We start from the raw sequence: 26,830 nt of genomic DNA, 5'->3' as shown, positions 1-26,830 counted from the left end.
TGTGAACATCCTACACGTGTATATAGAGGGCATCCAGAGAAAAACGTGAAAAAAGAACATTCGATCTTTCACAAACAATTTTTAATAGGGGACCTCATCTTTAAAGTCACAGAATTGACTGAAAAACCCAGAGAATATAGGATCTCACCATTCTTATTTTTATTTTAAAATTGATTCAGTAGGATGAAAGCTACCTTAATGGGCTTCCTCCAACAAAGTTATCGCCTATGAGTATGTTTATCAGATACCTTAAAAGACTTATCAACAGAGATAACTGATTATCAATCTCATGCAGGAAGAAAATAAAGAGCTCTATGCCAAACAAAAGTCATGGAGGACTTCTAGCCCAGAGAGCAAATGAAATTGAGATTTCCTTTGTACCGTGAGATTTACCAGATTCTCCTATTTGGGAATAAGATTAGGCTGATGACACCAAGCCCCAGAATACTGTAGAGCCCCTTAAATGAGATTCAAAATCATTTTAAAGTTTGGCAAAATTATCCATAGAGAATAAATAAAGTATGTAAATAATTCCTGATGGCCAGATTATGACATGCCCACCTACAGAACTGGTCTATCATTATATATAACTTGGGAAAGTTACATAATGAATTAATGAAACTAACTGAATTAATGAAATTAATGAAAAGGCATTTATTAAACATTTACTAAGTGTCAGGCACCATGCTGGATATACAAATACAAAAAATCCAGATAGTCCCTACCCCTGAGAAGTATGCATTCTGTAACACATTAAGAAAAGCATTAAAAGAGGGAGAGAGAAGGGTATCTATGTATGGCAGATCTCATGAACCCTTTACACACGTAAAATTATTGAAGATCCTTCCCCAAGACGGGGAGCCCAAGGCTGGGTCTCTTGATTAAAAAGTAGGTTGGAAAAGCTGCCCCTTCGGTACAGAATCCTTTTGTTGTCTCCTGGGGTCCTTCTTACTTGGTCTAGAGATGATAATCTTAGTTCTACACTAGGACTGATTGTTTTATAAGCCTATGTTTTCCTTTTGTATTGTGGGACTGTTAGAGGCTATCAGAGATTTTTTTTTTTTGATGGAGAGAGAGCTGGCCCCAAAGTCAGGAAGACCTGGGATAAAACCTTGTCCGTGACACATATGTGACTCCAGGCAAATCTTGTCCCATCACCAAGCTCTAAATAAGTTGAAGAGAAGGTCCCCATCTGAAAGGGCCTTAAGGACTCCCTGGAGTTCCCAGACCACACCTTGACAGCCACAGGTGTGCGGTTTAGACATCGTCAGGAAGTGATATCCCAGCAAGATAAGGCAAAATCTATTTATTAGAGTTTAGTGTAGTTAGAAGAGAAAAGTCCACAGTTCTAGTGGGAGGAGGATGAAGAAGGTGAGGACAATGGCTGGACTAGAATTGGACAGAAAGAAGCAAATTGAATTGCTTTCTGGAAGTCATGTAGTGAATAAGCTTTACCTTAAAACAGACTCATTTTTTTTAATGTTAAAATTCTTCTGGTGATGTTGTATGAGAAGGAAATAAGCATTTATTAAATGCCTACTATGTACCAGGCACTGTGATAAGCACTTTACAATATTATCTCAAATATTGTGGCTATGCCAATGGAATTCAACCACCTCTGAAGAATTAAAGTTGCTATTGTTACCAGAAAGGTGTACAGTGGACACAAGTAACCACATAGTATTACCAACAAAAATTATAGGTTGTACATGATGGATGATCAAAAATCAGTGTGGGCTGATCATGTAAGAAGAGGGCTAAGTAATACGCACCCAGCATGTTCTTGACATATGCATGTAATGTCAAGAGGGCTGCGGCTCACAGCATAGACCTAACTGTGAAAATTTTGGGGATGACAGGGAAAAGAGCTGCACAGGAAGGTACAGACAGTGGGGATGGCTTGATATAGCACTGGGAGAGAGCATCTGTAAGGATAAAATATCAAGGATCTACCATAGTATCAAGATATTCTTTTGGAAAGAAGAGAGGAGAAATAGGGGAAAAGCTATAGAGCTATAGATGTGTGTCCAACTGTGAATCATGAAATTTCAGATAAGAATATCATTACTTCGCTAAGAAAATAGGCTAGTCTTCGAAGAAGGAAAACTCAATGGCCCAAAGGGAAATTTGTGGGTTTTAGGGTTTCAATGCTCACAGAACCAAGGAACTACAGAATTACTTTCAGAGTTCTTAGGTAGCATAGAGGCCACTATTGAATGAGCGAGCAAGTGAAAAAAAAAATTGGTTAAATGTTTACTGTGTGCTTAGAACTGTGTTAAATGCTGTGAATGTTGAAAAATCAATTAAGTCTTTACTTCTCAGGGAGCTTACATTCTAATAAGGAAAAACAGCACTTATAAAGGAAAGAGAGCCAGGGAGGTATGTGGTGGTCTAGGAAATTAAAGAGTTAACAGTGGAAGCAAAGGACAATTGACACTTTCCTTCTCAGAATGATAGTGTTGACTTGACCAGAGCTTCATACCCTCTGGCACAAAGGGTGTGTGGGTCAGGCCGGGAACGGGAGAGAAAGAGGCAGGAGGGAAAGGCATGAAGATGGCAAGAGAGCAGCAGAGAGTGGGTCAGGCCAGATAAAGAGGATTCTCATCAGTCAGGAGCCTGAGGCTCCAGAGTGGGAGCTGGAGCACCAGGTCCAAGATGGAGGTTGAAGCAAGGAGATGTCATAAAGATGGCTACAGAACACCAGGCTAGAGTTCAGGTCACGCTAGATATGCAGAACTGTGGCCAATCAGGAGACCCAGGGCAGGAGCTAGTTCAACCTGTACCTGATCAATAATTTCCACTACAACATACCTGATAAATGCTCATCTACCTGTTGCTTGGAAAGCTCTAAAAGAGGATTTCCAAAGCATCCCATTCTATTGCTATATGCTGATGACAGGCATATACAAGTAACTCACGACTGTTGTCTTTTACAGTTTACAAGGCATTTTCCTTATGAGAACCCTATAAAGTAAGTACCTTTGTCATACATGGGGAAACAGATTTAAAATTTTAATGACTTGTCCAAGGTCACACAGCTAGTAATGTCAGAGCCAAGATATAAACCCATATCTCTTTGGACTCCAAACCCAGAGCTTACTCCACCATGTTGACATTGGCATGGGTTTGGACTAAACTCAGACCAATGTAAGAATAAAATTGTGGCATTCTCAAAAGCAGCAACAAACTTGTTTTCAAATGTTACAAATAAAAGCTTTGTTGAAATCCTAAGGACAGAATACGCAAGGCTTTTAATAACTTACTTTTCTTTTTCTTTTGGCACTGTCATTTGAAATCACCACAGCTAGTCAGGATAATGAACTAGAAATATTAAGTTACATTTTGGATAGAAATTTCTATTTTCTCAGCAAGAGTAGCCTAAAAGGAGAACATTTCTTATTCCAAATAGACACATGGAATTTTCATTAATTTTTTTCTTCTAGGAAATGATTTTCATTAAAGTTTCATTTGGGTTTGGTTTTATTTTTGTTTTGTTTTGTTTTTTGATAATCTGAAACAAGTAGATGTAAGGAATTGCCTTTTTTTAAAAACCTATGTACAAAAGTTTTTAGGTCTTCTGTTTACCCAATGAAGGTGTACTAAGATTGGGAATGAAAATGTCTTCTTCACTTTTGCAAAAATGCTCTATAGCAAATTTGCTTTAGGCAACATGTCTTTGCATATTCTAAGAGTCCACGGGCTATAAGAGAAGAGGGGCCAAAAATCTTGTAAGAATATAGGGGAGGTCTCTTGAAGAAAGAAGCATTTCGTCATGTCTCACAGTCATTAATAATGATAGATTTAGGAGCAGCTCTGTAATTCTGTGGTGGACCATGAACCTGTTTTGTCCAAGTGAAGAAATAGGTCAGAACTCACTGTCCCCATTAGGTCTAAATAACATCATCCCAATTCCCCCTTGCATACTCAAGAATTCAGGTTTCTTTGTTACTTAGAGGATATGTGACTGCTGTGGGCTTAATTCCCCAAATGAACAAGTGAATTGTCCCCATTGTAGCAAACAGCATCACTCGTCCCAACAAGCCAGACTCGAAGAAGATAATACTGTTCACTGGGTGAAAGGGATCAAATTATGAGAAAAACAAGTCCAAGTGTATGACCTACAGAAGTATAGAAACTTGCTCAGTGGAAGACAGCATACTAGAAATGATTTTATAAAACAGGTGGGACAGACAGCACAACACAGCCAGAAGAACATGGGGTCTCTAATTAGAAGACCTGGGCTCAAGTTCTGCTTTAGCCACATACCAGCAAGTCCCTTTTGCCTGTTTCTGGAAGAGGTTTTCTTCTCACCTAAGGAACAAGGATGATAATGCCTACACTAATGTCTAATCTCCATAAAGAAAGAATGGACTCCAATACAATGTGTCATTTGTTATCACTGGTTGCTCTTTAATGACAATTCCAAGTTTTTATATGAAATAGAGATAATGACATTTTTAGCGCACATACAAAACAAAGTATTAAACTGAACTGGTTCAGGAATTTTCAATTATCTATAAATTATATTATGCTACAACCACCAAAAGCTAAAATCCAGACAAATATATTTCCTTCTCTGTTACCAATATATTCAGCATTATAATTTAAAGCATTTATGTATTATCAATGTGTCTGGAACACACTGGGCCAAGAATCATTACAACTTAAAAAATAGACTGAAAAGGAATTGGGCTGTGTATTCATGAAATAATATGATTTGGGTTTCTTTTTACTATAACCAAAACATCTGAAGCCAAAAGTACTTCAACAGGTATTCTCCAATCATGAAAAATGGTAACAGCAATCTTGTTTTATCCAGTGTTACCTGAATCATCAATTATCCTCCAAAACTATACGTATAGTCTCACCACAGATTCATAATATACTGATGTTATTGGTGCATAATGATAATTTTTTAACCTAATCGCTTTGGGGATCCATAGCAAAAATCAAAAGACATATTGGGATAGAATAAAATAGAAATTATTTCATCCAAACATGGTTACATAAGAGTTTTTAATAAACTGTACATAATTCAGTATATTCTCATTCTGATTCTCTGTCTTTTCAAGGCTATGTTGTATTTCTTTCAAACATATTTCCTGGTGCTGTTCCTTCTAAACAAAAAAGTGAAAGATGCATTAGTGATATAATTTATGCCAAAAAATACAAGGTAAAAAGATTTACATCAGCAAAATATAACTTTTTTTTTTGGCAGGGAGGAGGGTGGCAGGGATAGAATAAACCTTCAAATCTGCCAAGTTACTTGACTTATTATTTCCTATTAAATTCACTATAGTTTGCACACTTATACACAGTAGGTTCATTAAAACAAAGACTCAGTCACACCTGGGTTCTAGTTACATTTCCAAAATGAAATTAGACAGATATGTTGGCTATCACTTGGCTGGTCAAGAATAGAGGTTTCATTTCTGTTCTCTGACACTGGCATTATAAATAGGATCCACTGCATATCTGACATCGCACTATTAACATTTGACATAATTTATACATTGTCAAAACCAGTCTATTCACTTTTCTTCAAAATCTGTATTTTCTACCACAAGAGCAAATTAGTATATAATAAAACTACAGATTTCTTTTAGTTATCTATTCTCAACACTAAGACTATTTTCATTTTTAGTATCTTCACTTTATAAGAGAAATTTCAAAATGAAAGTTTCCCTCATTTTTGAGCAGATCAAAGTACTATTTTTTGTACTATTTATCACAGATTTACCATGTGTGGTTACTAAAAGTACTTCAGAGGAAGAACAAGTTGCAAGAACAGCTAGATGTTAAGTTTCTATGTTCAAATCCTGCCTTAACATTTAACAGAGCATTAGCTGTGTGACCCTGGGCAAGTCACTCTCCTCCCAGCCTTGGTGTCCCCATCTGTAAAATGAGCGTGGATAGGGGAATGTACCAACCCTTAAAGTGCTAAATAAATGTTCACTATGACAACGAGGACATAACGCCTACGCCTTCTAGAACATATCAAGTGATCAATTAATGCTGATGGAATCCAACTTATGTTTTGTAAAGTGGCTTCTCTACAACCTAATTGCTTGGATTCCATTGTAAGTCACAGAAAGGTTAAAGAACGGTAATAATTCTAATAGTTTAATGAGGTAATCTGATGTTCATTAAAAGAACTCCTCACAGTAAAATACTTCATCCACAAACCCCTCAGTCTCACGCAGGTGAACGTCAGGGTCCTGTAAGCCACCTCTGACACCAGCGCAGACAGGGCTTAGGTCGGATCAAGGACTCAACTGTCAGCGGCCTTGGGACAAAAGCCGTCACTGCCTCCATCTTTTGGTGGCTCCCTGCCTCCGTCCTTAGTGCAGCTCAGGGTTAACAGAGACCAAAAAGAAGGGCATCCACATAACTAGACCCACAGAGCAACACCACTCTCTCTACACAAATAAGTCTCCCTAGGTTCCTGGGCTCTCTGCTGTGACGACAGTTGTGTGGTGACAGCATGGAAAGGCCTGTTCAGGAAAATCAGACCAAGATCTCCTAGATTTCTTCACTTTGATCTACTGACCAGAAAGGCTCAAAGCAGGTTCACAGCAGCTCACGTCCTTGTTAGTGCTACTGGAAGAAACCACCATCTTCTAATTCTCACAGCTCAACTGTCCTGTGCCCATGACTGTAGTTATCAGCAAGCACACTTTAACAGTAGTCAGCACTTAATTACTGAATGATCAAATCATCAATAAATACACAATGACCTGTGTGTAAGGCACTGGGCACAGGTGATACCTACTCGAATAAGCACAAGAACCAAACTCTGCCTTCAAGGAGCTTAGAAGGGGGAAGTACATATAAAAATGCCAAGTAAGCGATTATTGATAATCTGCTATGTGCCCACCAGAGTGAGAAATAAGAGATGTAGATAATCTTTTTAATAATTTTAAAACATATCTACACATTTAATTTGTAACAAATGATGAAATAAATATAAAATGTTTTTGTCTCATAAAATGTTTACCTAGAGCCTAGAAAAAATAGAAAATATCATTTTATCCATCTCAGTATATTTTCTGCTTTATTTAGTAGCTTCATTTATACAAAACTAATCCTTATCATTTTATGTAGTAACTAGGAATCAAATTAATAGCAATTAAAAATAAGTTTAAAATTCAGGAGAGCAATGTTAAAATAATAAAAAATAATATAACCTTGGTCATGATGAAAATATTATCAACATTTTTATTGATGATTCAATTAAGGGAAAATCCTGAAAATCATTTAACTTCTGAACTTTTCAATTTCTCATCTTTTTACTCCAGAAGAAAAGAGGAAGGGAAGTAACAATATTATTTTTCCAGTACTGGGTACGATTCAGAATAAGAAAGAAGAGCTAAAGACAATGACAAAAGGGCTTGAAGGCGAAATTAAGGAAAGGAACAGACTGTCACCTGATGTTAGATGGGAAGAAGGAGGGGTACCCCAATTGTCATTTGGTGCTTGACTGGCCTAGGGGAATAAATGTACAAACTGAAGTGGAAAACAAAGAGTAGACATTCAAGATAAGCCAAGTGAGGGTGGCCTGGATCAGCCACATCCTGGGATGTGACTGGGAAGAAGGCACTGTCAGTGATAGCTGAGCACCACAGGACTGGAGAAGAGCAAATGTTCCAATTTTCAGGAAAAGGTAAGACACTAGAGTCTGCAAACTGGAAGCCAATGAGTTTTGACTTCATTCCTAGTACAGTTTGAGAACAGATCATTAAATAAATGTTTAGTAAACATCTAGAAAAAGAAATGGTTATTACAAAAACCAGTATGTCTTCATCAAGAACAGGGCACGACAGACTATTATTTCCTTTTTTCACGGGGTTGCAAAACAGGAAGGTCATGGAAATCAATCAATAAACAGTTATTAAGTACTATGTATTAAGTACTATCTATGTACTGTAGATATTATTTCCCTAGATCTTAGTAAAGATCTTCTTGTCAGTTAGATGGAAAGTAGTAGGCTAGATAACGACAAAGTAGTTGGATTCAAAGCGGGCTGAATGGCCAGATCCCCAAAATATTCATTAATGATTCCGTGTCAACTTTGAAAGAGGTCTCTAATTGCAGGGTTCTGTGTCTGGCTCTATACTATGTAACACTTTTATTTATCAATGACTTGAGCAAAGACACAGAAGACATGTTAACCAGATCTGCAGATGATGTAGACTTAGGAAAGATTCCTAACAAGTTAGATGACAAGAGTCAAGATCTTAGGTGTCTACAATACTGATGTAAATTGAATAAGATGCAATTAAATAGGGTTAAACGTAAATCTTACACTTGGGTTCAAAAAAATAAACTAAATAAGTATTCAAAATGGGAAGGAGTGGTTAGAGTAGTTTGTCTGAAAAAGATCTGGTAGTTAAAGAGGATTACAAGCTCAATATGAGTTAACAATCTGATATGACAGCCAATGGAGTTAAGAGGCACACCCTGTAGAAATAATGAAGTGGATAGTCCTTCAGTACTTGGGTCAGACCACGTCTGGAGTACTGAATTCCACAATAGACATCCCGGTGTAGAAGGGACAGTAAGGAGTTAGAGAATGCCTAAGAGACAAGGGACTGGAATCCTAGACCCACAAGGATCTGTTGAAGGAAATGAGAAGTCATAGGAGAAACATGACAGATGTTTTCAAGCTTTTGAAGGGTTCCTATAAATAGACTTATTTTGGTTAGCTCCAGAGGGCAGAACCAATGGGAAGGAGTTGCAAAGAGGTAAATTTTGGCTCCGCTGTCAGAAAAGACGAGCTAACAATTAGAGCCGTTCAAACGTGGCTGGGACTGCTGTTAGATTCCCCTATTTGAAGTCTTCAAGCAGAGGCTAGATAACCACTTGTCAGGCATGTTGTGTTGAAGGTTCCTTTCTAGGTAATGGTTGGATCAGACAGCCATCAAGGTACTTTCCACCTCCAAAATTCTGTGATTCTATGATTCCTAGAAGAAAATAATGCAATAGCATTCTCTATGTCATCTCTAAGTCACTTGGTTTTTAGTTAAGTTAATCAAGTACAATGCTACACATCAAAGAGTCTCATAAGAATTGTTTCAATACTATTTCAAAGAAAAAAAGATTTACTGGACAAAGTTAGTATGATGTTGTTATTTCAGTGCAAAGCAAGGCAGCCTATGTGTTACATAATCTATAAATCTGTTTGAAACCAAAACAAGTTAAAACACCCAAAATTCAGCATGCATACTCGAGGTATATTAGGCTATCTTGCTCATGTAATAACTAGGTAGCTTCAACTCAGCACAAGTTTAAAAAAACTAACTATAAGCAACTGATTATGTGAAGTATACAAATACCACAAAATGGCTACCATCGAAAAAAAAAAAGCAACATTCAGGGGAAGTCCAAAAGAGACACGTGAAAAGTATAACGGGTATTACTGAGAAAGCACAGCACAGTCATTTCAGCGAGACCTCGGCACTGCATGCTACTTTATCACAGGAGTTAATGTGCTGATTTAAATGATCACATTGTTAGCCCCCGCTCTATTCACTGCTTAGAAATACATCATTCTACTACATGTCTAAGTAAATTGTGAAAAGGTAATCGAAAAGCTTATTAATTTTCTACAGTAAGAAATTAAAACATGCCATACTCACAGTATTCAACATGCACACAAGCTGGTTCTGTTCTTCATTTTTTTTCCTAAGCTCACTTTCCAGGTCTAATATTTTTGTTTGTAAAACTTGCTCTCTGGATGTCATTTTCTCTATTTCTTCTGAAACCTGGAATTTTGGTAATAAAACAAAATAACTAGAGTTACATATTTATGTTTACTTACTAACAATTTAAAAACCTTTTTGTTTTAATTGCTATTCATTATATTTCAACATTATGTTGAAATTAAATAATTTATCTTGATGGAGGAAAAGTATAAACCAAGATTAGCTTACCAGTCAGATAAGTATTATTTTTCCTTGAGCTATGACTTAAGTGTGTATCGTTGTCATGTTGATATTTTAAGCTACCTGTGGGGCTGGGACCATGTGATATTGCTTTTGTGTGTCAAAATGTGTAACAAAAAAACTAGATACATAATAAACACTAAATAAGAACTTCATTTCCCCTCAACAAGCATTTATTTTTAAACATTTTAAGCATATTTTAAGTTCCATTTACGCAAGGAAACTTGTTAATACAATTTGACAAAAATGACCTTGTCAGGAATAGATGAACTTTTATAACTGAGTAAGTTAATTAGACCTATGATATGACTTTCTTCTAATTGGATTCTTTTCTGAATATTCTGAATTACATGTTCAAATTTTAATTTCTTGACATTTTATATAATTTCTGATTAGGGCAAATAACAAATTCCATGCAGTATTTGCTTTGCTCAAATTCACGCTACTCAAAGTTATAATATATATATGAAATACAATGATTAGTTCCATCCTATTGGAAGTACACAGGGTAAATTTGAACATGACAACGTCACAGGATTCATCGTTTGCACTAATTGGAACCCCTCCATCTAGGCACTGAGAGGAAGAAAGAATGGACTAATCGAATAGTACTGGTGCCCTCCTAACAGTCAGGAAAAGCAGGGGGGGCCCTGGCTTACCGTGGGGACAGACTGGGCAGAACTTTTGAGAGAACACGGACAAAAGCACCACAGGATGGGCAGGCCTAGCTAGAAGAAAATCCTGAATCAATGAGATCAGAGTCACTGGAGTATGTTGGCTAATATGGAAATAAGTTTTGCATGATTTCACATGTATAACTGATATCACATTGCCTGCCTTCTCAATAGCTGGGGGAGGGGCAGAAGGGAGAAGTTAGAACCCAAAATTATTTTAAAAATTAATATTAAAAATGAATTTAAAACAAATATAGCTCTCTCACTAGTAAGCTTATCTCTGATTTCACATTGGCAGTTGCTTTTCAGCACACGACAACATCTGTGGTATTTGTTCATGCAGAATTAGAAGTAGTGAGGTAGGACAAGGGACAGAGCATCAGACCTGGAGTTAGGCAGACCTGAGTTCAAATGCTGCTTCAGATACTTTCTAGCTGTTTTACCTTCACTTTTTTTATACTTAACTTCTGCCTCCATATGTAAAATGGGAATAACAGTAGCATCTATCCTCCAGGATAATTTTAAGGATAAAATGAAATAATATTTGTAAAGCACCATGCAAGTCTTAAAGCATTCTAGAAACGCTAGTTGTAATTTTTATTCTTATTGAATTAACTAACCACAGTCTCCTACAGGAGACTGCAGAGGCTTGTGGCTGTAATTGGAGAGGTTACCACTAGATGGCAATGTTGGCCTATCAGGGATCAGTAAATTCTTTACAGATGATAGACAGTCCGGTTCTTTTTAAATTACTATATGACTACATAACCTTTAGTCACTTATTTACAAAGCTGTTTAAAGACACAATCTGAATATGCACATGATTTTCCAAGTTAGCTCTGTAAAGAGTGAGCTGTGTGATGCAGCCTGCCAGAAGAGCTAATACACCTGGGCGGCACTGACAGGCAGTTTCCACAGGGAGAGCTGATGATCGCGGAAGAGCAAACAACCACAACCGCAACGATGACACCACACGTCCCCCTCATTAGCCCACATACGGAGTACTGCGACCAGTGCTGGGGACCGCAGTGAAGACTGGCTGAAGAACTGCAGGCATCTAGCGTGAAGAAGAGAAGGTAGTGGCAGATGCCACCAGGTACCAGAAGGGCCGTCGGCACAGCCTCCTTTCAGGTTTCAGCTGGACTAGATGGCCACTGAGGTCCCTTCCAACTCTCAAATTTGACTGACTGTTATACAATACAAACTACTACATCACGTAGAAAACTTCACTGATGGGTACAGAGGTTTAGTAACTATAGATTCAATTATAGCAAACTGTAATTGTGTCCTAGTGATCAATCAGAGAGCTCAACAAAACTGCGTCCAGATCCTGCTCTGCTCTTTTTCTCTTTACCTTCTTGCACTCCCAGCCACAGCATCACTTTGCCAACCACAAGCCTGGCCCAAAGGCACTCCCCAAGCAGCCTGGTGTGTAGGAGGTGAAACCCAGAAAGGGAACTGTGCCCATCACATCTTGTCATCAGCATAAGAACAAAACGAGAACATAAAGAAAGAGGAAGAAGTTCCATCTGTACCTTTTGTCTTCCTTCTTCTAAAGCAACTTCCAGCTGCCGGGCCAAAGCATTGTACTCTGCAGATTTCTCTTTAAATTTGAATTTGTTTTTCTTTAGGTACTCTTCTTGGCTTACCACTTGCCTTTCAAGCTTTTCATTTTCTGCATCCATCTGTTCTAATTTGCTTTTTTTCAGAAAATATACATTTATGAAACTACAGTACAAATAAAATGATTAAAAATTAAAACTGATTAAAATTAAAAATTAAAGCTCAATTTCACACTTACTGTTTAAGGTTATCACATTTCAATTTGGGACTATTTTCCTCTTCCAAAGAAAATGTTTTCAAAAGGCTCTGATTATCATCAATCTACAAAAGGGGAAATACCTGTTGTTTACCTTTGTTTGCTTTTCTCATCAATTTCTCGTGATTTCAACCTATTTCACAAAAAGTTTCAATATATTCAAGTAGGTTAGTATTATCCCAACTTCACAGATAGAAAACTAATACTTCTGAGAAAGAGTCTGTGCAATTAGTGAAATTTCTACTCTCCAATTCAGGTCTTCTGTCACTCAGCTCTCTGAGACTACTGGTGGCACAGTGAAAGGAGCACTGGGCCTAGAGTCAGGAAGACCTGAGTAATCAGCATGAAAGTGACTTAATTTAGCCATATGATGTGGCTACCAAAAAAGCTAATGCAACTGGGCTGTGCTGACAGGTACAAGCTCCATGGAGAGAGGAGTGATGATTCACCATGCCTTATCCTCATCTGACTACATCTGGAGTACTGGGTTCAGTCCTGACAAAAACAGTAGTCTCCCAGCCTCAGTTTCCTCAGCTACAAAATGGGGATAATAACAGCTCCTACCTTCCAAGGTTATTGTGAGGATCAAATGAAAGGAATATTTGTGAAGTGTCTAGTTAAGGGCCTGGTATACAGTAAGTGCTATATAAATGCACAGTCCCTTTCTCTCACTCCTTCCCCACTATTATGCATATGTTGTAGCACATGTTAATGATAGCTCATATGACTGTGCCTTTCACTGTTTGAAATTTCTATTTTTTACTATTCATAACTTTTTTTCTTATGGCTAACAGGATAAATCCCAAACAATTCAATTATCAGCCAGAAGTGGCCTGTCATCTTGTCCCACCATCTGGAAAACATTTACAACAATACTGTTTACTCCTCCAGTTATTTACCAGGACAAATTTAAACAGTTTGGACTGTGTTTAAAATCATTCACTGGCTGTAGTCCAATCATCAGTTACAGACAATGTAACTTATTTTTAAGAAAACTTATTTTTGAAATTTTAACTCAGATAAACAAACAATTTTTGTGTGTTTTCTCAAGAGGTAGTTCAGAATTTCAAATTATATTTGGGAAAGTCAATATGACCTTCAAATAAGGTCATTAAAATTTAATAAAGACAGGCTGATACTACAGTAGCCCTTTGAGAAATATGTGATGACAATGCTAAAGGATGAAATAAAATTGGTAATCTGATTCTTAGGTACGATCTATGTGTTTTTTGAAAACATTTAAGTGTAATTATTTGCTGAAGCCATTTAGACTAATAAAGACTTATAATAAAAGTTTAGACCAATATCAAAGTTCTACCCCTACACCCATCTTAACAGCTATAATTACTAAATAATATTAATCTATTGTTCCCCTATTCAAAAGAGAATTGTAACTAGTCTACAGAAGACTATAATGTCCACATGACAAGTAGATTCTGTAGTGGGAGCAAGTTCCAAAGACCTGACATGAGTGCCCTCAACTGGTGAACTCATTCCCAAACCTCCTTTCCACGTTCCCAGAGCTAACCCGCCGGCTTCACTAAGCACCTGACTCCGGAGCTCATGGATGGTTTGGGACTGGTCTGTGTATTTCCCTTGGCAGTAGAGGAGTCTCTCCTGACAGTCCAGCAGCTTCAGCTCAGCCCCCTCCAGTAAACCATGAACACGTTCTAACTCCTTCGAATGAGACTCCATCTGGCCCCTCACCTGAGCAACATCATTGACAAAAGTAAGTGTAAGAAGACACAGTGGGCATTAATAGTTTACTGTCTACCTCAAAATATAGATAATAAACACTTATAATGGACAGTTTTCGTTACAGCATTTCATTTTAAAAGAAATAAGCATATAAATACAACTGCAATAAAACTTTTTTAATTTGAATTGCATTAATAAGCTTCTCAATATACTTTCAAACACATTACCTCATCTGATCCCAACACCACCATTTCAAGGACATCTTATTCCCATTTATTCACATTAGCATATGGTTTTCAGGTTTACAAAGTGCTTTTCTCACAACATCATGATAACTGACATTTATACAGGTTTTAAAGCTTATGAAGCTTTCTATATACAGCCACGTGAGGCTAACAATATTACTAATCTGTATGTCAAAACTGACATACAGAGAGGTTAAGTGGCATTCTCACATAACCAGTACCCACTGGAACTAGCAAGGATTTAAGAAATGTCTCCTGTTCTACATTTAGGGGTAAAAATGATCATTACAAAATATCATTATTCATTACATCAACAGACTAGTATGCCTTCGTTTGCTATTAAGAGTAGTAAAATTGCATTTCTTAAAAATACTGTATCATTAAAACTTTTTATTATATTCATCCACACTCTGCTCAACTGGGTTTTTGAGATTTCACTACATTTGCTGCAAGGTGGTTAACAGTAACCTTTACTAGGCCTATTTTCACCTCTTTTATTACCCCCAACCACCTGCTGCCATTTGCTGTAAATGCTGTTGTGCTTCCTAATTTGAACACTTGTGTGGGCAGTGAGGGACAGAGACATCAAGAAGCAACAAGGGCAGCCCTAAAGAGTCGGCATCTGGAATATGGTTACTTAAGAGAAGAGACAATAGCATCTATGAGGTATTTAGAAACAAAGAGCAAGACAGCTAGCTGGTATCTCTTCTCTGACACATCAGGGGCTGAAGCAGACAGCCTCCAGACCTGGGATAAGAGATTTCTACAGTACCCATGGCCACTATAAAACACCCAGTAATCTTCATCAAGAAGAATACAGCTGGAATCAGTTCAATAAATATTTGTTAAATTCATAGTACATGCAAAACCTTATGCTAGGTGATGGCAGATCTGTGCTCCTGTATTGGGGATCCTTGAAGAGTTAGGCCTTTGTTGCCTTTGATTAATTCAGGGTCTTTGATTGAGTCTTACTAGGTGTTAAGCTCCAGGCCCAAACCCCTATCTATTAGGTCCTAAGACTATGTGAGTGTGAATTGGTAACTAAGGTGGGGCTCCAGGTGGGGCCATTGAAGGGAGGTGCTAATGCCAGCGCCAATCATAGGAGCCTAAGTTCTGGTAGCTCAGATGATGCTTGATGACATCTGAAACCGTATAAAAAGGGAGAACAGAGCTATTTGCTTAAGGCTCTCACTCTTGGAGGTGGGGGACTCTGGGCAGCTGCTGTAAGGGCCTTCCAGCTGAACTCAGATGTAGAAGGTTTTCTTGGTAACTATGAATTGTATTTGGTCTGTTGATGTTTATAATTTGTTTGTATTTGCCCTGAAGTTCAGGGTGCTGGCTTATTCCCCTGAACTAAGTGAATATTTGTATGCTGGATTAAATTGAGATTGTTAACACCTTAACGTTGCTTTCCTTAGTAAAGCACATCAAAAGAACCTGGGCTTGCAGCATTCCATGAGCTGGTTGTTATTGGTTTTACACCCCCCACAGCAGCTGCTAGCCGGATTGTTGAAACAGCTCCCAAGTTATGGGGGTCTAGATGGTCTGGGAAGTTCTTTATCCTCAAACCATGGCAAGTGTCTAGGGAGATTCGAAGTTGGTGAGGACAGAAAGAAGAGGCTAATGTGAAACCACACTGTGACTGCAGGGTTTTCTACACACGACACTGTCTGAAAGCACCTGGCTTCTACCCTGCACTCTCCATGAGGTGTCTATAAGCACTGCCTGACAGGGCAGAGGGGAACCTGTAGGCACGCTTCTGAGCTGGTTTCTCTTCTCTCCTCATTACATGGACACAGTACCCAACACGGAAGTCCTTTCTCAGAGTGGCCTGCCACGCATTCAAACTCTACTGCAGAGAGTGCAGCCACGATGGACTGGCCATGTTGTTTGAATGCCAAAAGTTCACTTGCCTAAGAGACTATTTGATGGAGAACTCATACAAGGCAGGTGCTCACATGAAGGTCAGAAGAAGTGATACAAGGACACTCTCAAGGTCTCTCTGAAGAACTATGGAATTGATCATGAGACATGGGAGACACTGGCACAGGACTGCCAAGCATGGTGTGCCCACATCAAAGAAGGTGGGCAAAGCAGAATTGTAGTAGCTCCAAAGAGATGTGAGATGTGCTAATTTAGAGGCATCTCCACTTCAAATGTTCCCATGACCTATTTGTGCCTGACCTGTGGTAGAGCATTCCGAGCTCATATTGGTCTGATCCACCACAGCCAGACACAGTGTACCTTGACTCCAACATAGTGATGTCATTTTGGTCCTCTTTAAGCATGAACATCAACCAACCAACACGGACAATGGAATTTTTCATGAGAGAGAGAAAATACTTAGCAGAGTACTCTCCCTTTCAATTCCTCTTCTGACCTCAAGCCACCTCTCCAATATTCCCATTCCCCCTATCAGAAAAAGACTTTCTCTTGGCATAACTTCCCGAACAAAGTGAGGCCATCAATCCACAGCATGGATGAGCTCATGTGTGCCAAGCACTGGGCTGGGCCTTAGAAAAAGAGCTTACATCTGGCCAAGTGGGGTACAAGTTCTCAGTTAAATCAATACAGGATCTAAAATAAATCTAAGTTATGGTTGGGAGAGTGATAGGGCAATCCAGAAAGTTCTCTTAAAAGGGACAGCACTAAAGTGTAGGACTTAATGGAGCTGGAGGGGGGCCACTCTCCATCCATGCCAATTACAACTCTTCTTAGCTTTAGTAGGCAGTCATCATGATTTGCTTTGGGAGAAGGGATCAAACTGTGGTTAATCTAGTGATAAGCCACTCCAAAGGAAGCTAGGCCAGTCATCAAATGATAGATATATTTATGATATAATATGCCACTGGGAAGAGTAACACCAAAGAAAAAAATAATCATTGATGGAATATATAATTTAGGCCTACATAGGATAACCTCCATTCAGGAAAAAAGGCTCCTACAAATTTTAGTAACAGACCATTTCTAGATATAGGCTGAAGAAAAGGTTAATCATTAGAAATGTGATTTTTATATGCCATACTGTTGCACATGCCACCCACAAATACAATATTATTTTTATATTTAAGAGGAGTTAGCTTACCTCCTCCAATGTTGACTTTTTGTTTTGCGTTATTAGCTTTTTTTCATAAACTAGTTTTTCATATCTGCTTTTCACATCTTCGACTGCCTTTTGTAACTTTTGTACCTAAAGATACACTACATTAGTTATGCCACCAGCATTGTCCCTTCTTTTCTGAATCATCATAATTCTGATAATTATATGATAATCAGGATCATCATCATAATAAGGCCTAGTTTTAGTCAAGTGATAAATCATCTTTCAATCAGTCTTCCTTTGACCTCGCTAACAGAATCCTATCTCCTATGCTAAGTGCAATCAGCATACTCCTCTAATGTGTGGCTCTCCACTATGATTTCCCTCAAGAAAGCCTCTCCTTTCTATGCTGATGACTCCAAAATCTACACCTTTACCATCTGCTGCTTACTTAAGCTATGAGTCATAGTTAGGCTAATGATGATGATAATCCAGGGTGTTGGGAAATAGGAAAATAAATATTTAAGTAAAAGAATAGGTAATAATGCAAGTATTCTCAACTTTTTTTTTCATTTCTTAATGACAGACCTGGCTATTTAGTGTGTATACTGACATATCAGACAGACAACTTCCACAAACATTAAAATACAAGCAATAATCACCTGAGATTTATATACTTCAACAAGGGCTTTCTGCTTTTTCTCCACTTCTTGTAATTCCAAGCGTTCGTTTTCAACTGAAATAACTTTTTCCTCCAAATTAGCAAGTGCGATCTACCAAGGAATACATATATATCTCATAAGTGACCAAGAAGGCTTATACCGGCACATTGTGGAATAATACAAAATAAAATAACTCAGTAACAAAGTTCTTTTGTTTTTTTTTTGTTTGTTTGTTTTTTTTTAATGAACCTGAGATTTCATTGGTCATGGGAACTGCTCCTTTACTTGCTGGGTAGTGGTGTTTGAAATAAAAAGCCAAGGTAGAAGTTGTCGATGTAACAGAAAAACAGAAGTGAAAAGGAGTTGTATATTTTTTGACTGTCTTTGATAGCAGACATGACTACGAAAATGCTTATCACTGCCTATCACTGATCAACAAATATAGCAACACTTTAATATGTGATATAAAATTATAATGGCCAATCAATTATAAGTAGTGAATAGTGACCCATCAAGGAGAACTTTTTGGGAAAATGAATGTGAACAATAAAAAATTAAAAAGCATAAACTTAATAATACTAGCTGATCTTGTTTGAACCTCACACAACAAAGTTAGGTGTTACTAATTTCTCTAAGAACAAAAAAAAATGAGATTTCCTTAATCAAAAGAAACCTACTCTTTAAAAAGTTACCTTCAAAACAATTTTAAATATGGTGGGGGGTGGGGGGCGGGGGGCTGGGGAAGAGGATTTTTCTAGCATATTTTTCTAGCACTGTGTAATTTCTTTTTTTGCAATGATACTATATTATTACAAATCATGGCTCTTAGAAGATTCTGAATTTCAAGTTGCACAGAGGGCAATGGGAAAACATGTAGATATAAGCAGGCTGTGGGATGTGACCAGTGACCAACTGCTCTATCTTGGAGGATAAAACGCTCCCAAGAGCTAACTGTATATTGTGCTTTACAGTATGCAAAGAACTTCACATGCATTATTTTATCTGATCCTCACCATAAGTCATGAGACACTATAAATCTTATTATCCCTATTTTGTAAATGAGGATATAGGGGTGCTGGGAGGGTGAGCTACCCAAGGTCACAGAACCAGTGACAAAACCAGGACTCAAACTCAGTTCTCTTCTGATTATGAACTAGGGTGTCTTTCCACCACACCACCACTTTCTTTGTATTCATACATGGGTATAAAACTACATTCACGTTTCTTAATCAATAGAACAGTATTTTTTCAGTTCTTTTCTTAACAGATACTCATAAGCAGAAAATGGGATGAGAGTATTTATCTATATGTAATCTAGCTTGAGTTGTATTACTGTACCTTTAATTTTTCATTCTCAAGAAGAATGCTTTCATTTTCTGAATCGCTAGAATGAAGTTTTCTAAGAAAATCTTTACTGGAGTTTCTTCCAGGATCTTCCTTCTTGTGTTCTTCCAAAAGATTTATGATTTTCCTTTATAAAATGATCCATTTTACATAAATTATTAGAGGTATGTAGATTATAATTATAGTTCAAATTAGCTATAATTAAAATCAATCCAATAAATTGTGTCATTTTAAAAGATGAAAATATAAAAAGGTACTGAAGATGCTGTAGCAATCTTGAACACTGAAAATTATTACTTTTTTTTAATCAGACTTATGCTTTTATTGTTGTAGGGAATTCAGTATGGAATCTCTCTCTACAAAAACAGGCTAGCACCCACCCAGAATCATACAACCTTAGCAAGTGGGCTGGGGGCACTGAAAGATCAAGTGATCTGCATAGGGTCACTGAGCTTGAACAACCCAGAGGCAGGGCTTGAAGGTCTTCCTGATTCAGACCAGTTCTCTATCTACCACCCCAGGGCCTGTCTCTCTGTGTGGTTCTCTATCCCCTATGCCAAGACAGCCAAAACAGAAAGGACTAAATAGGAGACACAGGAAATGACAACAACAGGGGTCAAGGAGAGACATCTGAAAGAAATTCTGGCAATATATGACCATACTCAACTGTATGTACCTCTTTTATTGAACTTAAATTCTACTTTTCTTCCTTTTTCCTATCTTTTCCCAACTTCCTTTCTTTTTCCTTTCCCTATTTTCCTTTTCTCCTGCTTATGCCATAAACTTGTAAAAAAAAATACCCAAAAGTATAACTTAACCCAACCAGTATCACTCAGAGGATAGATAATCTTGTATGATTTCAAAATTAGTATATGCAGCACTCCCTTTTCTATTTAATAAAAAGTATCTAAATGGCTTGTGAATAAAATAAAGTTTTGGAGTTTTCTCCCCAAACATTATTTGATAAATTTAAATATGTAAAATTATCATATAACAACTGATCACTAGTCTATAAAAGCAATACAGTCTTAATTTCAGTGATACGACAAAATAAGAACATAGAGGAAGAAAATTTAAATGAAAAAGGTAATGTTTAGTTTTAAGTTCTATTGGTTTATTAATATCAATTATGCTCTAAAATTATAAAAATATCTATTGTGTGTTTTTCTTTTAGAGTTTTATTCAACTGTATAAAGTATTTCAGGTGTTATTTATTTTTATGTGAAGAGAATTCACTATATTAATTATAAATTATGATATGCTGATATTGTTATATAAAGGGAAAAAAATTATTCCAGCTCTATAGAACAAAGTATTAATACAAACATATTTATTTCCAATTTTAATATTCAAGTATAAATATTATTTGAATTGAAAGTATGAAAACAAATGCAACTGTTAACTCACTATTAATCATTTGATGAATTTTCCCAAGTGGATACATTACATAAGGCAAGGATAAAACAAAAATCTTTATCCCATGCGATCTCACAAAATCAGTAACAAATACTTTAAAATGGACAAGAACTGAAAATGTCTTACTAAGTAATACATTTTTCTTACTTTTTCAGAGTCTCGACCTGGACCTCCAAATCTGTCTTTTCTTCTACAGCTTTCTCATAATGACTTTTCCAGGCAAGGGAAGCTGAAAGTGCTTCAGATAATTTGGCTTCCTAAAAAATGCACAAAGTACTCATTATGTAACTTAAGAACTATGTGTTTTGTTCAGGTCCCTAAACACAAATGAAATATAATTTAAGGAAATAAATTCATTCTATGAAGTATCAAACTTCAGAATGTAAAAATATCCATTTCAGTATACATCATCTTTGGAAACAAGTTTTAAAATCAACCTCAACAGAAACACCAAACGACACAATTATTTACCTTAGGATTCTCACAATGTTTATTTATATTAACACAGATAGTAAGTCACATTTTTAAAAAGTGTTAGAATCCTGCCTCAGACACTTAACAGCCAAGTGACCCTGAGCCTCTCTCAGCTTCAGGCTCCTCATCTGTAAAATATGGATAATAACAGAATTTACTTCATTGGGCTGTTGTGAGGATCAACTGAGATAATCGATGTAAAGTGCTTTGCAAACCTATATATAAATGTTATCTTTTATAATAAATCATAGATAATTGACTGGATTTCTTTTTTAATTGGTAGGTACCCTCCACAACACAGGGAAGATGGGGCAGAGTTCCATCGCTGGCTTTTCAGTTTCACCCTTTGTGCTAAAGTCACCTTGTGCCCCCTTACCCTGATGGTTTAAAATTACTAATGCTGCCCCCACAGGAAGAAAAGTGGTAGGAGTGGTTGACGGGCTAGTCTCTGAGCTACCTACCATTGCACCAATTCAGTTCTATGACTGCATTTCTCAGAGGCCACTGGATTTCCCTTCTGCTTTGTTGTGGCAATAACTTGAATTGTCAACTAAGAGGCAACCAATGCTGAACACAGCCAAGGATCTTTTTGTCCACCTCAGGAGATGTAGTTTATCCCTTGGTTTAAGCAAAGTCACAATATAAAGAATGACACTTATCAGGATTATTATGCATTATCTCACTATCCTTATAATCTTACCAGAAACAGGGGTGCATATAAGGGACCTGAGAAATCATAGTCAAATCGCTTTATTTTATAGATGAGGAAACTGAGACCCAAAAAGGTAAAAGGACTTCCCCAAGACCAGACAGTTGATAAATAGAAGAATCAAATCCTAATCCAGGTCTGCTGGCTTTTCCTACTATATCAAATTTTCATGAGATGTGATTTTAATGCTAATTACTGAACACAGTGGTTGAGCACATCACAAAACTTAAATAACAAATGCGTAAACAACAACAAACAAAAAATTGCCCCGCCCCAAGTCCATTTTTTCACAGATTTTTTTTCACACATTTTTCACCTTTCCCATGGTGGTGTTTTTGATAATATTATATTATGTCGAGCTAGAGACTAAGTAAATTACTTATGTGTGAATATAGTCTAAAAAGCTCAGACAATAATTAGCTTGGATTTCTGTGAAAGTTTTAAAAAGAAAAAAGACCAAGACAGAAAATCTGAAGGAAAATACTGAAGCACTATGGTTTTTCATATTGTTAAGAAATGATGAAATAAAAAATGGTTTATTTCCATAAATGCAAACTGTTCCAGGCTTGAAGCTGGCCAAATCCAACCAGCTCACCAAAAATGAAGTGTCATCACTGTGAAGCAATTTCAACGTAGTCTTAAGTAAACTAAAGTTTTTATAAATTGCTGTCACTCACCCGATCTCTAATCTGAGAAGTCAGATCTTCAATATTTGCTGTAAAAGAGTCAGCTCTTTCTTTGCAAACTTTAGATGCTTTTTTCAGAGCTATTTTCTTTTGCTCATTTGTTTGCTTCAGGGTAACAACTTGCTGCTCATATGTTTTCAATTGTAGCTTCCATTCAGCTATCTCAGCTTTTAAGCTCTGCAAAAAGGGTTGATCAATAACTGATACACAAAATATCAATATTTAACAAATAAGTAACCAAAGAATGGGAGAAAGTCTGTCCATATTTTAATTTAAAAGTTTCACTACAAGCAACTTTAATGAAGAAATATGATTTCACTAATTATTTATAAACTAGTTTACAGTATAAAAGAAACAAATATAGATAATTAACAAATGTCAATTACTTTATGATGCAATTATTGCAATTATCACAATAACAATAAACTGCAAATTCTTTAGGAAAAAATACAAATAGCAGCACTGAAAATGCAAAACGAGACATACATTTTAGTAAATGGACAATATGAGAATCCATTTTGCTGAACTGTGAATATTTATTGTGAGGGTTTTGTTTTTATTTTATTTTTATTGTTCAGTTTGGAAGTGAGGGATGGAGGCCAGATAACCAATGCATCTAAAATAAATTTTAAAATGCAAAAAATAAATACTATCAACGGAGGAAACTTTCTGAGGGCTCAGAGAACCAGCTAAACCATATCATCCTGAGAATTGTGGGTTAAACTTGAAGGAGGGAAAGCAATTTAACACCAATGATGGTGAATCTGCTAGCATTTCTTTAACAATCTATTACCAGGGGGGCAGCGAGGTGGCGCAGTGAGTAGAGCACCAGCCCTGGAGTCAGGAGGACCTGTGTTCACAGACACTTGACACATGTCCTAGCTATGTGACCTTGGGCAAGTCACTTAACCCCAATTGCCCTGCCCCAAAAAAAAAAACAACAATCTATTACGAGAAACAAAGGTGGGATCACTAACTTTAGACTCTATCCCTTCTGTCCCTGGTATATGAAGGGAGATGGTGGCAATGGTGCCTATGTTTTCACCGCATACTGCTACTCTTTCCACGTGCCTTCTACCAAGTCTTACTTCCAAAACCCATATTCATTCCTGTGTGCATCTAACACTAGCCCACAAATAGCCTCTTTACTCACAACAATATTGTCCCAGGGGTGCCTTTCACTCCCACCACCTCAGACCAAGACTGAAATGTGTTCAAGGATTCATTTCCCATCTGGGTTTTTCAGAATCTTGGCTTCCCCTCTCCTTCAGGGGACTTCACAAGAGGCTCTTAGAAATGCTACCATAAATCTGGGGCAGACCCTGAGATGGAGCAAGAGCTGTCATCTATGAACCTGTAATCACTGGGCCCAAACAGTAGGAGGAGGCAGAGAACAGAGGATGTGAATGTTCTGACAAGGCTGCCTTTAAAATGCCTCACGACTCAGAAGAGCCACACCACAGTCTCAACTACAACAGTCACCAGTTCTAGGTCATGGATTTACATGGAAGCCAGTGTTTAATGGTGCTCAGTGTAGCTTCCTCAGCTGAGAGAGGACTGGCTCCCAAGACTGGGAAACTTAATGTTGCTGAGCCTTAGTTACTTCATCCACAAAATGAAGGGGTCAGACTAAGATGTCCTCGAAGTTCCTTTCCTACTTTAAATCCCACGATCCTACGAGGATTAAGTGGAAAATGCCAGGAATGTAGGGTTGTTCTGTATCAAGAGAAGTGTAGACTATATTAACATGAAAACCAATAAAAATCACATGATAATATCAATAGATGCAGAAAAGGCTTTTGTCCTTGAGACACAATGCCTATTTCTAATATCAAAGCTAAGAAGCAGGAAGGCAAAATGACATTTCCTTAACATGATAAATGTTAACTATTTAAAACTAAGAACCAATGTTATATGTAACAAATTAGAGGCGCTTCTAAAAATTCAAGGTGAAAAGCAAGGATGTACATTACCACCACTATTATTTAACGAAATGCTAGTTATAGCAATAAAAACAAGAAAAAGATACCAAGAGAATAAGCATAGCAAAAGTAGAAACAAAATTAACTCTTTTTCCAGGTGAAACATAGAAAACCCTAGTCAGGTAAAAATGAACTGAAATCATAACTTCAGCAACGTTGCAGGATATAAAATAAACAAACCCACACAAATCACTAGCTTTCTATATATTACAAACAAAACCCACCATGAATACACATAAAGAGAAACTACTTTTAAAGTAACTGTAGGATGTATAAAATACTTAGGAGTCCACCTACTAAGATAAATACAGGTACTTACTGAATACAACCTCAAAGTAATCTGTACAGAAATAAAGACATACCCAAAAAAACTGAAGAAAGAGTAATTGCTCATAGTTATGCTAAGGTGGCCAATATAATTTAAAAATATATAACTATACCACCTAATTTATTCATTGCCACACCAATCAAACTATCAAAGGATTACTTTAGGGATGACACAGGCTGAAAAGATAACTTCAAAAAAAGTCTAAGCAAACATACACTATCAAGGTAAACTAGATATTTAGAGGTACAATCCTATCCTTTGAGTTCTTCTACATTATGTCCCTTAGTGTTGCAGTCAGACATAGAACCTGCCTCTCTTCCTCGGGTCTAGGCTGTCCTCAACAGATGCTGCCACAAGCTGCTGCTCTCTTGAGGCTGGGATGTGCATTGAATCTTCCAGCAAAGGGCTGACTGTACAGACTGAAGCCAGGACGAAGCTTTCCTCCTTCTCTCCTCCCTCGCTCCACAAGTCCTTAGGGGCTCTAAGACAATGCTCCAAGTTCCTATTCCAATCTAGCTTCCTGGTTTTAGAGGAGGATGTAAGGCAGGGCTAAGTCTCTCAATCAACAGGAATTGACTTCCTTCCTGGGCGACCACTACTCCAATTCATCTAATGGCTTTCAAAGCTATCTACGTTGAGTAGGGACTTTTCACACTTAGTCTAAAGCCTATGATTGGTTGACCGACTCAGTAGTCATCAAGGCCATGTTTATACCTAGTACACAATCAAGAGGTGTTCTCATCTAGTTAAGGTAGGAGGAAAGTTAAGCACACCGTCATTTACTTTTTTTTCCCTTTAAATAGTACAGGGGAATTTATGTAATAATCATGAAAATACTATATTTTAATCTCTTAATTCTCAAATAACTTTAAAATAACTCTCCAGAGGAGTTTTACAAAAACATCCACGCTCCCTGCCAAACTACAATATTAATAAGGTGGTTTCTAAATTCCATTTAAATTAGGATTGGGTTTTAAAGAATTCTAAATAATTCATAACTACTCCATTACCAAAAACAAACCCCTTAATATAAATAAATTATTGGGAGTCTTGTATGTTGCCTGCTATAAATAAATAGAAGGAACCCAGGAGAGAAGCTTTGTGATCCCTAAAGGGAGCAGCTTGAGGAATTCAGCCAAAGAACTTCAGGAGTGTTCCCTGCCACATGTTCTCTCTAAGCTTAAGCCCACTGTCCCCAGGACTCTATATGTACTGTTGGGAGAGTAACCTTGGGGAGGGGGGGCACAGTGTATTTTATATCAGCTGCTATACCATCATAGCAGTTTCCCAATTCTAAAAGCTAATTAAGTCTGCCTGACTCTACATACCAATGACAGTAATGGGGAGAAGGAGACCTGTTGAGGCAGTAGCACTAGAAAAATTACACCCAAATCCAGTGGAGCTCTCCCTGCATGACTGAAAGGAGATATAGAAGCCTCTTTCTGGGGACCCCACCTACTGGGCGATTGGGGTTTGGGACAGTAGGTTCAGAGCATGTGTCATGTGCCCCCTACCAGATTATAAACTCCATGAAGGTTGGAACCTCCTTAATCATCTCTGATGTATTTTGTATTTAAAATTACAAAATATTTTGGGAAAGGGTCTCACAAACAAGATTTATAAACTATCTACATGACTGAAATGAGGAAAAATAAAAAAAGAACATACTATATGTTTAATATATCAAATATATTTAACACTGGAGCTGTGTAGAGAATGCATGGGAAATATAGCTGTTATTCCTTTAATAAACTACAGGATGTCACTGGTTCTCCATGAATAACAGCAGTAGTAAAACTCAAAGAGACA

At 37.3% G+C, this 26,830-nt stretch overlaps 1 protein-coding gene across 3 annotated transcripts in view; it reads right to left on the bottom strand.

Annotated features, from left to right (window-relative positions):
- Positions 1-4,395: 4,395 nt before the first annotated feature.
- ODF2L (outer dense fiber of sperm tails 2 like) overlaps positions 4,396-26,830 on the bottom strand; it is a 36,006-nt gene continuing 13,571 nt past the window's right edge. For 2 of the 3 annotated variants that reach the window (XM_036756825.1, XM_036756826.1), the window contains exons 8-17: positions 22,703-22,888; positions 20,990-21,099; positions 19,421-19,553; positions 18,083-18,193; positions 17,466-17,570; positions 13,986-14,144; positions 12,420-12,502; positions 12,154-12,316; positions 9,639-9,764; positions 7,187-8,963 (exon numbers count right to left, since the gene is read on the bottom strand). In XM_036756825.1, coding sequence (XP_036612720.1) covers positions 8,955-8,963; positions 9,639-9,764; positions 12,154-12,316; positions 12,420-12,502; positions 13,986-14,144; positions 17,466-17,570; positions 18,083-18,193; positions 19,421-19,553; positions 20,990-21,099; positions 22,703-22,888 — 1,185 coding nt within the window. In that variant the 3' untranslated portion in view covers positions 7,187-8,954. Of the gene's footprint in view, positions 8,964-9,638; positions 9,765-12,153; positions 12,317-12,419; positions 12,503-13,985; positions 14,145-17,465; positions 17,571-18,082; positions 18,194-19,420; positions 19,554-20,989; positions 21,100-22,702; positions 22,889-26,830 lie in introns of all 3 variants that reach the window. The other variant, XM_036756827.1, reaches the window with a different exon arrangement.

Source organism: Trichosurus vulpecula, chromosome 4, assembly GCF_011100635.1.
Source record: "Trichosurus vulpecula isolate mTriVul1 chromosome 4, mTriVul1.pri, whole genome shotgun sequence".
NCBI lineage: Eukaryota > Metazoa > Chordata > Mammalia > Diprotodontia > Phalangeridae > Trichosurus > Trichosurus vulpecula.
Note: the sequence above shows the minus strand (reverse complement) of the source record. Positions and strands in the feature narration are given on the sequence as shown.